This window comes from Pecten maximus, chromosome 14, assembly GCF_902652985.1.
Source record: "Pecten maximus chromosome 14, xPecMax1.1, whole genome shotgun sequence".
Classification (NCBI taxonomy): domain Eukaryota; kingdom Metazoa; phylum Mollusca; class Bivalvia; order Pectinida; family Pectinidae; genus Pecten; species Pecten maximus.
The window spans coordinates 19,076,814-19,090,241 of record NC_047028.1 but is presented as its reverse complement, the minus strand read 5'-3'; the positions used below and the strand labels follow the sequence as shown (position 1 = coordinate 19,090,241).

General features: G+C 37.6%; 1 protein-coding gene across 1 annotated transcript; it reads right to left on the bottom strand.

Annotated features, from left to right (window-relative positions):
* Positions 1–3,223: 3,223 nt before the first annotated feature.
* Positions 3,224–4,157, bottom strand: LOC117341790 (RNA-binding protein 25-like). Its single transcript, XM_033903653.1, has 3 exons — positions 4,102–4,157; positions 3,677–3,965; positions 3,224–3,583 (listed from the first exon to the last, which is right to left on the bottom strand). Exons 1-3 carry the CDS (start codon positions 4,155–4,157, stop codon positions 3,224–3,226), a joined length of 705 nt encoding a protein of 234 aa, XP_033759544.1.
* Positions 4,158–13,428: the final 9,271 nt, after the last annotated feature.

Here is a 13,428-nt window from a genome sequence, read left to right as displayed (position 1 = left end):
AGACTATAAACTAGATCATTTATGACGAAACACGTCGCGTGTTCAAATCTTATGAAGTTTGATAACCAGAACAAAATTATGTCGCTGAGAAGTTTGTTAGCGAAAGCGTAATTCATTTTGATTACTGAAAAAATAAATTAGGAATTACAAGAAAATAATCCAACAAATGTGGAATTGTCATGTTTGAAATACCCCAGAGATCCGCTTCTCATTTGTCAAGATTTTTTCTCTCTCGTAAAACTAACTTGTATCACACTTCGGCACATGTTTTCTGAATTCATGATTATTTCCAGTGGGTATCTGAGAATGTAACGCATCTCAGCCTCTTCATCCAACCTCATTTAACGAATGTCACGTCAAACTCTCGAGTAAGGTAAGGAATCGAGAGAGTAGGATAGTTTCGTCTCCCTTCCTGGTTTTGTAACGAAGACATTCCACATTGATCCGTGTCGTATTGAGGATGACGAGGTCGATTCCCATAATGATGACATATCCACAAGAGTTATGTCCCTTTGTAGTAGGAAAACTAGGTAGGTGCGCAGTATATTGTGGCATGAACAAAACCCACATGCGGAATTCATGGCAATATAATTGCATTGGAGTGTATTTGAATTTGGACAGACACCACACTCCAACCGAGTTCGTCCACTCGTCCTTCGCCGGGCCACATGAGGGTCCAACAGCACAGGGACCTGAGAATGTCTTCAGTCTATGTGTAATTGGACCTTCGTTATTTTGCATAGCACATTTTTAGACGTTTTTTTTCTCTAGGGAGGGGGGCTGAACAGTTGGGAAGTCATTTTCAGAGAATTTTATTCCAGCCCCTAAAACGTCTCACAATTTGCTGTAATATCACACATAAACAGTAAACAAAATATTAGGTTCCTGTGTCCAACAGAACAAACAACAGAACACACAATATGAAAAATATACGACCTTAACTCTAAAAAAGGAGCCATGATTTCCGAATTATACTGATAATACCGTGTCTATCAGGTGCAGCCAGCCAGTTACTGTTATATTTTGTTTTGTCGCTGGGATATTTCAATTTACCCTTTGCTCCGATTGATATCAGTTTAATGGATTTGAAATATGAAAGCGAAATCATATAACGCCAGAGGGGTTCCGAAGAGAGCTCTTATTCGGTATAGTTTATCGTGCCTACCAGATGTGATCTCTACCAGATCAACATTTTATGGTTTCGTATGTCTGTGACTGTCTGTCAGGTTGAATTAATACAAAATGGCGGTATAAAAATGTACACTGGAATGTCGTGACAATTTGTAGCTGGTGGATAATAATGTACTAAAATAGTCACAAGCAGGCGTCGCTGTCGCTCCACTGTAGGTTTTGTGGAATTGCTCAGTTTTCGACACAGGCAATGACATTATAATGTTCGAGAATATTGGAATCGTCACTTAACCCGCTAACTTTTGTCTGGACATTTGTGCATACAGTCGAAACAGCGTCGACAGTCTCGACACTCTATTTTAACATGTTTTGCTTCTGTAAATTATTATGGATCAAATGCGTAGTTAGAAGACGAACCTGTGAACTAAGTTTATATCATCAATACTAACAACAACCCTTTGGTATTATCTAGAATAATGAAGACATGAATTGATCACATTATTAGCTGTAGTACTTTGGAAATCGCGGAATGTTGGTATACCAAGTGTTTTTATTATCTGCGATTAAAATATTAATACTAATGCTGTTTTATTTGTCGTTGCCAATCTCCGCCTACCTCTCTATAACGTAAATGTACATGGCTACAGTAAGGAGGACGTGCAGATGTAATTGAATCCTGTAAATGAAAGTGGAATGTTGAATTCACTATTCTGTCCTGTAAATGAAAGTGGAATGTTGAATTCACTATTCTGTCCTGTAAATGAAAGTGCGATGTTGAATTCACTATTCTGTCCTGTAAATGGTAGTGAATGTTGAATTCACTACTCTGTCCTGTAATTGAAAGTGGATTGTTGAATTCACTAATCTGTCCTGTAAATGACAGTGGAATGTTGAATTCACTATTCTGTCCTGTAAATGAAAGTGGAATGTTGAATTCACTATTCTGTCCTGTAAATGAAAGCGGAATGTTGAATTCACTATTCTGTCCTGTAAATGAAAGTGGAATGTTGAATTCACTATTCTGTCCTGTAAATGAAAGTGGGATGTTGAATTCACTATTCTATCCTGTAAACGGTAGTGAATGTTGAATTCACTATTCTGTCATGTAAATGAAAGTGGAATGTTGAATTCACTATTCTGTCCTGTAAATGAAAGTGGAATGTTGAATTCACTATTCTGTCCTGTAAATGAAAGTGGAATGTTGAATTCACTATTCTGTCCTGTAAATGAAAGTGGAATGTTGAATTCAATATTCTGTTCTGAAAATGATAGCTGAATTTTGAATTCATTATTCTGTCCTGTAAATGATAGTGGAACGTTGAATTCACTGTTCTGTATATGATAGTAGAATGTTGAATTCAATATTTTGTCCTGAAAAGGATAGCTGAATGTTGAATTCATTATTCTGTCATATAAATGATAGTGGAACGTTGAATTCACTGTTCTGTATATGATAGTAGAATGTTGAATTCATTATTCTGTCCTGTAAATGATAGTGGAATGTTGAATTCACTAATGCGGTTTACAGCCTATATTTGCAATTAAATTTCTTAGATGAATTCAATGTTTGTCGTAAAACACCCGAATATACAATATAGGAATAAATGTATCTCAAAGTCGTTGTTAATAACAAGAACTTTGATTTAAAAACAAACACAAAAACAAACAAAAACAAACAAAAAAAGACACCTCATAAACATTAAATTTTGATTCTGATGAATATTCGTAATGAAAAAGTACCGATAGTGGTATTATATACAGGCAACAATAAATCAAACATATCTCTTTTTGAGAAACTCAATTTGTTTGACATTTAAAGTTTTGTTTGAAACAAAACAGATGCAATTTTCACTCTGCGTTTGGAAATTGTTTCTTTGGGGAATAATCAATTTTCGTTTTCATTGTATTTTTTTTCATTTTGTTTTATTTTATATTTTTTCCCCTTTTTTTCAATTCTGTGCGCTTCAAAAATAATCAGAATGTCTTCCACCGTTACAATATTTATTGAACACTGTAGTCGTTTTTCTGATTGATGGTATAAAAGTAGTTTTCATCGACATTCTGTTCTCTTCACACGGAGGTTTCCCGTTCGCTATCTGTCCTGTTCTCGTTCCCTATCTGATCTGTTCTCGTTCCCTGTCTGCCCTGTTCTCGTTCCCTGTCTGACCTGTTCTCGTTCCCTATCTGTCCTGTTCTCGTTCCCTGTCTGCCCTGTTCTCGTTCCCTGTCTGACCTGTTCTCGTTCCCTATCTGTCCTGTTCTCGTTTGTCTGTCTATCCTGTTCTCGTTCCCTATCTGTCCTGTTATCGTTTGTCTGTCTATCCTGTTCTCGTTCCCTATCTGTCCTGTTCTCGTTTGTCTGTCTATCCTGTTCTCGTTCCCTATCTGTCCTGTTCTCGTTTGTCTGTCTATCCTGTTCTCGTTCCCTGTCTGACCTGTCCTCGTTCACTATCTGTCTTGTTCTCGTTCCCTATTTGACCTGTTCTTGTTCCCTGTCTGTCCTGTTCCCGTTCCCTGTCTGTCCTGTTCTCGTTCCCTGTCTGACCTGTCCTCGTTCCCTATCTGTCCTGTCCTCGTTCCCTGTCTGTCCTGTTCTCGTTCCCTGTCTGTCCTGTTCTCGGTCACTATCTGTCCTGTTCTCGTTCCCTATCTGTCCTGTCCTCGTTCCCTGTCTGTCCTGTCCTCGTTCCCTGTCTGTCCTGTTCTCGGTCACTATCTGTCCTGTTTCTCGTTCCCTGTCTGACCTGTTCTCGTTCCCCTGTCTGTCCTGTTCTCGTTCACTATCTGTCCTGTTCTCGTTCACTATCTGTCCTGTTTTTCGTTCACTGTCTGTCCTGTTCTCGTTCACTATCTGTCCTGTTCTCGTTCACTATCTGTCCTGTTCTCGTTCACTATCTGTCCTGTTCTCGTTCCCTATCTGTCCTGTTCTCGTTCCCTATCTGTCCTGTTTTCGTGCCCTTGGCGTCCTACTTGTTCCCTTGTCGTCCTCCTTGTTCCCTTTTAGTAGTGCTCTTCGGAGGCGACATTTGTTGTATAGCTCCCACCGGATACCATACCAAAGGCTATGATCCAATACCACCTGTTGTATTGACTCTTTATATGAAGATCATATTATCCTTGAAAATATTTTTTTAATGCAGACTTTCCATTAACAAGACTCATAACTTTGCTGTAGTGCTAAGAACATGCCTTTTAAGAATGTTGACGAAATCAAATTGCGATTTCAATCCATCACTGTTGAACTGCAATGCCTCTGTGTTTGTGATCACTAACTATAAACAAGGACATTTGAGACAAAACACGTCACTCGCTCAAACCTTATACTTTTTCTTTTGTATAATAAAAGTGATGCTCTCAATAGGGTTGTAAAATTTCGATAATAACAACTACTCGATACTTGTTGAAGGTTAACAAAGTCTTGGCATGGTCTCTTTTAAACATACAGGTTATGGTTCTTTTGAAATTATTGTTCTGTTTGTCAACAGAACTGCGATAAACAACTCAACATCTGGATCACTTGTTTTGATATGAAAAGGTTGATGCTGCAAATCTTGAAATAATATCATACAATTAAGGCCGTCTGATAGGGTCGTTACATGGTTATAATAATATGAATAAAGATATCTTCCAAAGTAAATATTTTAAGGTTTATAAAACCATATATTAACCGAAACCAAACGGCTATACTAGTTTGATAATATGAAATGGCTACTAGATTTATAAAATCAATGAATGGCAGTACTGATATAGTATTATAAAACAATATGAAATATTCTACCATGTTTGAAACTATGTAACGCCAGTTTTGATTGGTTTAAAACCATGCATTATTTTCCAATAACCCACGCTCGTGCCAATAATACACGGTAGTGAGTCACGGCTGTTACAATTTTATATATCTAATATTCACACATTTTATAAAAGGTTACTTTAGCCGAGTGGGCCAATGGGTTAGTCTTTCAATAAATTCTTATCACGATGCGAGTTCGAATCCTACGGACTCGGATATTTTGCAATTCTAATTAATAACTCAGGCCTGCGGCCTTCGTTATTAATTTAATTGCAAAATATCCTCGTCCTCGTTGTATATCCTACAACAATACACGAATCATCGTTAATTATTTCTTAAATAATTAATAACTAATTTATAAATGAAAAACAATTGCGTACATGAAATCGGACATCTTTGGACAATACCAAGGGGAAGTAACTCAGTTTTATTTCAGAAACATCCTGTCAACCGGGTCTTTTACCTTTATTGCTTTTCTTATTTTTTTTGTATCGCCGGTCAACAATTTTTTCAAACTTTTTATGCAATTCAGAAATGTGAAAATGCCATTGTAATAATGGCTGTTGTTTTATCTAATAAAACAATGGCACGAAGAGCTTATTACATTAAAAAGCCTTCAGCCCTCTATCCATCACTATTTTGCTCCTCTAAATTATCAATTTAGCCAAGAGTTTTATGAGAGCATGGAGCAGATTCAGCCTTGGAGATGATAATTTAGGCATGCTGCAGGTCGGCGATAGAAATCTCAGAAGGTACAATGGCAGATGCGTAGTTCCGCCATGGCCACTTGTGGATTTTTGAGCATGTCGATGGGATCCAGCGATAGATCTTGGCGAATGTTTAACGCAATAACAAAGATAAATGTCTCTCTCCACACAAACTTATAGAAAATCAATCGTAATAAACCTCTCTGTCTATCCGTCACCGATCCTAAATTCTGTTGGCCATGATGCATGATAGGAATTGCCCAATTATGGAATGAAATCAACAGAACCTAACGATTTCTGAATATAGATGATAATACATTACACTGACAATGATTTCAGTATACATATTAAACTCAGTGGAGGCTCATCTGTTCAAATTAAACAATAACACGCTAAAGAATGAAACACATGAAATACTCACACACAGAATGAACAAGTATGGATAGGGACTATACCACTCGGCTTTGTTCACTGGAAACAATGTCTATTTTATGGGAATATATAAGTCATAAGCATGCGGCTTTGTTGCTCACTTCCAATCCAGTAATCGTATTGTGGTAAGTGGATATTTGTATAACCTCTACAGAGGACACTCAGACCTACGATCGTACATTGCCATGTCACGTGATTTGGGTCTTCAACCACTTTGCAATTCGCGATCGTTGATTATGTCGCATTCAATGTATCGCCACCATTTTTCCATTTGTGTCAAACACTTTAAAGATCACGATTTATGGGACCTTACTACTCATGCGCAAACATGCCCCAAGTGACTTCCGTGTACTGCCCTTCCCATGAGGCAGTCGATATTAATGATGGCCGCCACACAAACGCGGACTGTCTAGGCACAAAATAACACGAAATGAGGACACATGTCACGGTCGGCATTGATACTTTTTTTAGTTATTACGCAATGGCGTCAAATTTTCTTCGTCGTTTCAAAAGCCATTAAGTTAAGAATAATTTGAAATGCAACTTAGCTAAAAACACGTCAGTGTGAAATTGAATTACAGCTTTTATTATGACATATGAATACGTATCCATGGCATCGGCAAAAATAACTGTAATATATTAATGGACATTGTACATGTATTATATATATATATATATATATATACATTTTTTGTATATAAGTGAGTTGAAATAATTCGACTGTATACAGATATGGGGCCTATCATACCGATGTGGGGCCGATCATACAGATGTGGGGCCGATCAGCTGAGCTGACACTACTCAGCTGTCAACAGATGTGGGGCCTATCACTTGAGTTGCCACGCCCGTCTGTATACAGATGTGGGGCCTATCATACTGAGTTGGGCCGATCCGCAGAGGTGACACTTCCCAGCTGTCAACAGATGTGGGGCCGATCACTTGAGTTGCCACGCCCGTCTGTATACAGATGTGGGGCCTATCCCCGGAGTTGGCACGGCCCGTCTGTATACAGATATGGGGCCGATCACTTGCGTTGAGACGGCCCGTCTGTATACAGATGTGGGGCCGATCACTTGCGTTGAGACGGCCCGTCTGTATACAGATGTGGGGCCGATCCCTTGAATTTACAGAAGTGGAGCCGTTCACTTGAGTTGATACTACTTAACTGTATGAAGATGGGGGCCGATCACTTCAATTGACAAGGTCCGTCCATACATGTATGAAGGGCCGGCCACTAAAGTTGACATAATTCAACTTGATATTAATACTTTTTGTCGACGTACAAACACAAGATATAATTTTGATTTCAATTAATTGATAATTTCAAAACGATTGAGCAAATAGTATGTATTTCTGAACAACAAAGACTTTGAATCTTTTGAATTTGTCATCTTGGAAAGTAAAACCTTATGCAGATACCAATGAGATTTCCTCCTATCGTTCAACCTTACACGCTATACCGCGATCATTCAGGCGCACTACCACATTGCTTTTGTCTAAAATGCAAAAACACGATTTTTAAATATCATTTATTGCCGACCGTTTCCATTAGTTCAACTTCAACTCAAGCAAAAATTACAGTACGATTTACCATTACTAACCGTCGGAATGAATTATTATCAACTATAATGCGTTATTAACAATTGAATTAGATGAACAATGCCAAATTAATGTATATACATTGTGTCAAATAATCCATTTCTCATCGAATAAACAGCGAAATGCATTTGTTTATTATGACATAACATTTTGAGCATTTCTGATAATTCGGAAAAACAGATAAATTGTTTCGCAGAATTCTAACGAATCAGAAGATTTTACCGTAAATAGTGTAATGTATATTTACATGCTAAAACGTAAAATGTAAACTTTATTTATTTTACAACAATTATGAAACAGTTAAATCAACTTACACTAATCACTCAGCGCGAATGGAAGCGCGCGAGGGGTATTAGTGTGGGAGTGAACCAGATTACCGGGAAAAGCCCACGTGATCCAGCAGGTGACTCTTAACTATTTCACACCCGATCAGGGAATCGAACCCGGAGTCTAGGTGAAAAGGAAGTGTGTTACCACTGTACCACACAATATAGGGAGTGACTACGATTATATACCGTGGCGAAAAATGTTTAAGATATAGCGAAACACGAACCTATACCGTACACATGTTCTGCAAAAAAATATGTTTTTTAGTTTTAAAACACAGTTTACCTCGTACGTGCGAGTGAAGAGTGCGGGACAGCGCCCTGCTTACATGTTAATTTACGAGCAGTATCATATGCATTTTTGTTGGACCCTACCAAACTGCAATGCTTTTGATTTGTACTGAGTTCGGTATTTAAAAACAGGGCTACAAACACTTTAATTCGTAATTAAGGGAAAGTCTTTAGAATTAATAGTGATTTTTCTTATTAGCAATAATAAACCAAGAATGTAATGATTTTATACGAAACCGTAATTCAAAATCGATTAAACTAGGGCAAAATTATAACAAAATATCGAATAGCCGGGAAATTATTAATTAAAAGTAAAATGTGAACCAGACCAGGTGTTCCGGAATAATAATCGTCTCTTGATTAGTTGACGACACCAGTCATGCAAAAGTAGGTCTAATTAGGTTAAGTCACATTTTCAAAATAAGAACTTGCGGGATGACAGCGGATAAACTTACTCTAAGTGATTATCTTGATTATAGGTACTTTCTCGAATCTGGTGTCAGTCATCATCATTCCTATACCAATATAATGTACGTACAACTCTTCCGTACTGCTACGTAGCAGAACCGTTTTGATAATTCATGTTTAGAGCATTATCTACATATTATATCAATTTATACAGACGATCAGTATTTTAGGGATCAATTACCTCAATGTAAAATCACACATCGAATATCCTGGTGTACATATGTTACTCCTCAGGAATGGGAGAGTATCACAGCATGTTAACAGCGGTTTTATGATAGATTACAATCTTATTGTCACTGGTTTTGAGGAGGATTGGTAATGTATGCCCTGGTATGACACGTCACACCCACTAAATGTTCGAGTCGACGCACAATCCGGAAATAAACCGAGAAATAAAAATGGAAACTGATCATCCTTAACCCGAGATTCTCATCAATCGGATTGTGTCTGATATAAATATTTTATGTTTTATTCAACAGTGTTTGTTTCGATCAATTTTAAAGTGAAATTGAAATACTATTAAGAATTAAACAAAACAGTTTAGAGAGTTTTTTACGAAAGTTCTAGGCTTGGTTGTGTATTTAGGGTCGATCATTGATTACAGTACTATACTGTAAACAGCTGTGCTTTCAAAAGACTTAAAATGAATTCGGCTGTCAGTGAGACTTGTCTGGATTAAAATAACGACACTCACTTTAAAAATATCAATATTTTTCCTGTATTTTACTTAATGAAACAGTACTCCGCCGCGCGCTTTGTTACTGTTTTATATCTTACTATGAAACATGATAATTAAACGCACATGGTGTAAAAGATCAGGATCGATTTAACAATCGGCATCAAAATAATTTCTCAATTTCAAGCTAGAAATATGAGTTTCACATACAATTATACAATATCGCAATTAAGATGACAGTAGCTTTTGTGTAGAGAAGAAGACACCACACAGGGTGTACCGCGTAGAACCGTTACGTAGGGCGGATCTCTTGGGCAATTTTCTGTCGGTAACTTTATGAAGTTGCGTACATGTACAAGCTTTTGTAATATCAAAATCAATCCGAATAAAAAGTATCAAAGCTCTGACACAATCAGAAATCTGCTCTGTAAAGAGATTTTGTCTACAAAAAAGTGATTCCCACCCACTGACAAGCGATATTCCTCCGCCAGGACCCGGTGTTTCTCCGACAGAGATCTATGTAATTTCAGACCTCCCTTAAAAAGGGTTTGTTTGTTTTTGTTTAACGTCCTATTAACAACCAGGATCATTTAAGGAGGTGCCGGGTTTTAGTGGTGGAGGAAAGCCGGAGAACCCGGAGAAAAACCTTGGTTAGTACCAGGCAACTGCCCCATGTGGGTTTCAAACTCGCAACCTAGAGGTGGAGGGCTAGTGATAAAGTGTCGGGCCACCTTAACCACTCGGCCACCGCGGCCCCACTCCTTAAAAACTCTGTCCAAGGAGTGGTGTATTAGGGGAGACAGTCCTATATTTAGATAGGACTACGAGGACACTCCTGTTTCTACACAGAACTACGTCACAGTTTCTTACACAGCTTCATGTTGATAAATCGACATGGATATATCATCTAGCACGAGACAGGACGGTTAAATCACCTTCGGGACTAGCCATTTATACATCCCACCCTCAGTACAGGCTCTTATATATTTTCGTGCGTTACTGAAAAATATCAACCCAAATTTAACTTTATAAAACGTATGGAATCGTCTGAGCTGTACGATTACAGAGCACGTGGGTTCCGACGATGCATTCAACTGACCAATAGAAAACAGGAAGAAACGATGGCGACCGTTTCGCCAACAACTTCCTCAATTTCCAACCCTTCGTATTTCTAGGTAAGTCTCAAACAAGAGAGCATGAAGTAGACGCTGTTAACGAACAAACGTACACAGAATATATCTGGATAGAGTTCGCGCAAACAAAGCAACTAAGTTTTGAAAAATGCATATTTTAACAATGCGAAATTCTCGTAAACACTCGTAAACAAATTCTTCATTTTTATCGAATATATAGTTCACAATGAAATGCCACCTTATGTGTGCTTGTTAAACGGAGTGGCTATGAAGAGGAGCAATAATAGACTGTCATTGGGATTTTAAATTACTCTTGTAAATACAATTATAATTCAGAAAAAGGCAGAATTCTTACCAATGTGTGTGGGTGATAGTTTATGCTAAAGGTGATTTGAAGAAGGGAAGAGAACATTAACTAGTTTTCAATCGATTATAATTACTATTTGCTTAGGGAACATCCTTAATTTAATGATTTTCATGATTTTATGTTACGGACATCATGTCTCTTTATTAGATCAACACACGTAGTATATAAGTATCCAATGAAAAATGGAGCCGCAATAGCTCAGTAGGTTAGAGGCGCCGGCCACGTACTCTCAGGTGGTGATCCGAGTTGCGTGGTTGGACGCTCCCTACCCGTGTTTCTCGTGAAGCTGCGAAACGGGCTGGTCTGCTGTCGAGGTTGTGTCTTTGGGTAAGACACTTTACCTTAATTGCTCTTGATAGCATGCGACGGGCCTCCCTTATGTTGTTCAGTGAGGTCGTCACCAACTACTACAAGAAGATCCAGCCTCAAAATGACGCTCACAGGACAATAAATCCAGATAACAAATCCAATGAAATGGTTCAAATTACCACGACTCTTTATTTCAACATTTGTCAGAAAAATGAATGACATCTCCTTGGGAATATCATATTTCGCTGTGCGGATCTCATGAGGACCTGTTCGATGCTTATTAATAGGGTTTCGATCTACATCCTATTCATTTTTTGACAATGTGACCTAATTTAGATGTGTCGTTAATGAAGCAGAAGACGCTTACTCCTCCGTAACCTCCGGTCTTAGTTTCCGTGTACGTTCTCAAATGTCTCAGTGCAAAATGATATCTATGCTCATATTTTGCACTCTTTTTTCTTGATTTTGAGTCAGAAGTACACGATTTATTTATTGTGTCGGCATTGTCTATTATTTTTGAGCAGCTCAAGTGATGATATACACTTTAGTGCGAAGATAAATACAATGTTTTAAAGTAAGGTTCATCACAATATTTGTATGAGCAATTGTATAAATGACACCAAAGATGATTATTCCCAAATATCAGATTATGTCATAAGAAACTGCATTGATGTGTATTCTTATGGGTAAACGTTATCCATATGTGATTATAAAAAAAATGTAAAATTAATATTTAAATCACCGTAAGTAAGTAAGTGATCACTTCGTTTCAAGCGCTTATATGAATCTGATTTTTTCGTTACCTATAATATTTTTGCTTTAAAATACAGTTGTATAAGTAGAAGAAAATGAATACCTACTGATGAAGATATATTTCACTGTCACAATGGAGAACGCTTTATAATATATATCACTGTTTCATTCTGTAGTTTTCTATTTCCTGTATTGAAGTGAGAAGGTATTAGATATCGTTGATATGTTTGCTGCTTCCGTTAACTACCAGTCCCGTTCTCATTTCGAGAAGTTGACGTCCCCCGAGTTGACTTAGATTTACGTAGCAGTGTGTCGTCGATAAAGTAGAAGACGCTCATCCTGTCGAATAGCAAGGTCGTATTTTCCGTTCATTTTTCAGGGGCCTCCATGTAAATTTACAGTTTCCTCCTATTTTGAGGTCTTGTATCGATTTCGATTCAGAGCTACGGTTTGGTTGACTTGTCACCATCCCTTTTTGCACATCTTAGAATCCTTAGCATTCGTTTTAAACGGCAAACAAATGACAATTGACATTTACATAATGACATAAGAATTCGCCCTCATAACTATTACGATCTCCACCCACTTCTCCAACTTTATATACTTTACCTTATTCCCAGTAGATTTAGTTACTAATACCTCATTACAGGAAGACTTGGTGAAAAACAAATCGTATCAAGTTATTCCCAGAAGAGCCAAGTGAACAATCAAGGTGTCAAGGACGCTTACATGCAAATCACCGTCTGACACAAACTTTACTCAGACCGTCAAAAACACCACGCTGGAGAATTGAAGGGAGTGCACGAGAGCACCGTGGCGAGCGTGTTATCAGTCTATGAGTGACGCGAGTCTGTGACTGGAATATTATGTAAAGCCAATTCAGGAGAGTCTTGTATTTCCTCTGTAATGAATGTCATTACGGATTTGTCATTTTCGTTGTAACGTTAGCAAGGCTGAATTTGGTTTGTAAATAACCTGTAATTACCTCCCTTGCTTATATGGGAATGTCACGAGCAGACAAACCGTGGAAGGTCGTCTATCGTAAATAACGTACTTTATTCGACATTCTAATTTAAATAAATCATTGTGCGGAAGTCATTTACAGCGACATCTTAATGAACTAGAGTACAGAATCGCAAATAAATGCCTTAACATATACATTTTGTATACACATAATTCAGGAACCGAGATGATGACCTATATACATGTACAAATAATTTAGGAACCGGGATGATGTCATTTATAAACGTAATTCATTAACCCGGATGATGTCATTTATAAACGTAATTCATTAACCCGGATGATGTCATTTATAAACGTTATTCATGAACCCGGATGATGTCATTTATAAACGTAATTCATTACCCCGGATGATGTCATTTATAAACGTTATTCAGGAACCCGGATGATGTCATTTATAAACGTAATTCATTAACCCGGATGATA

Excerpts from the sequence above, each read along its gene's own strand:
- LOC117341790 (XM_033903653.1), bottom strand. The coding sequence starts at position 4,157 with ATGTCGCCTCCGAAGAGCACTACTAAAAGGGAACAAGGAGGACGACAA. Across the intron at positions 3,966-4,101 it reads GGAGGACGACAAGGGAACAA|GACAGACAGTGAACGAAAAA; the intron begins GTAGGACGCCAA and ends GAACGAGAACAG. Across the intron at positions 3,584-3,676 it reads CAGATAGGGAACGAGGACAG|ATAGTGAACGAGGACAGGTC; the intron begins GTCAGACAGGGA and ends AGAACAAGACAG.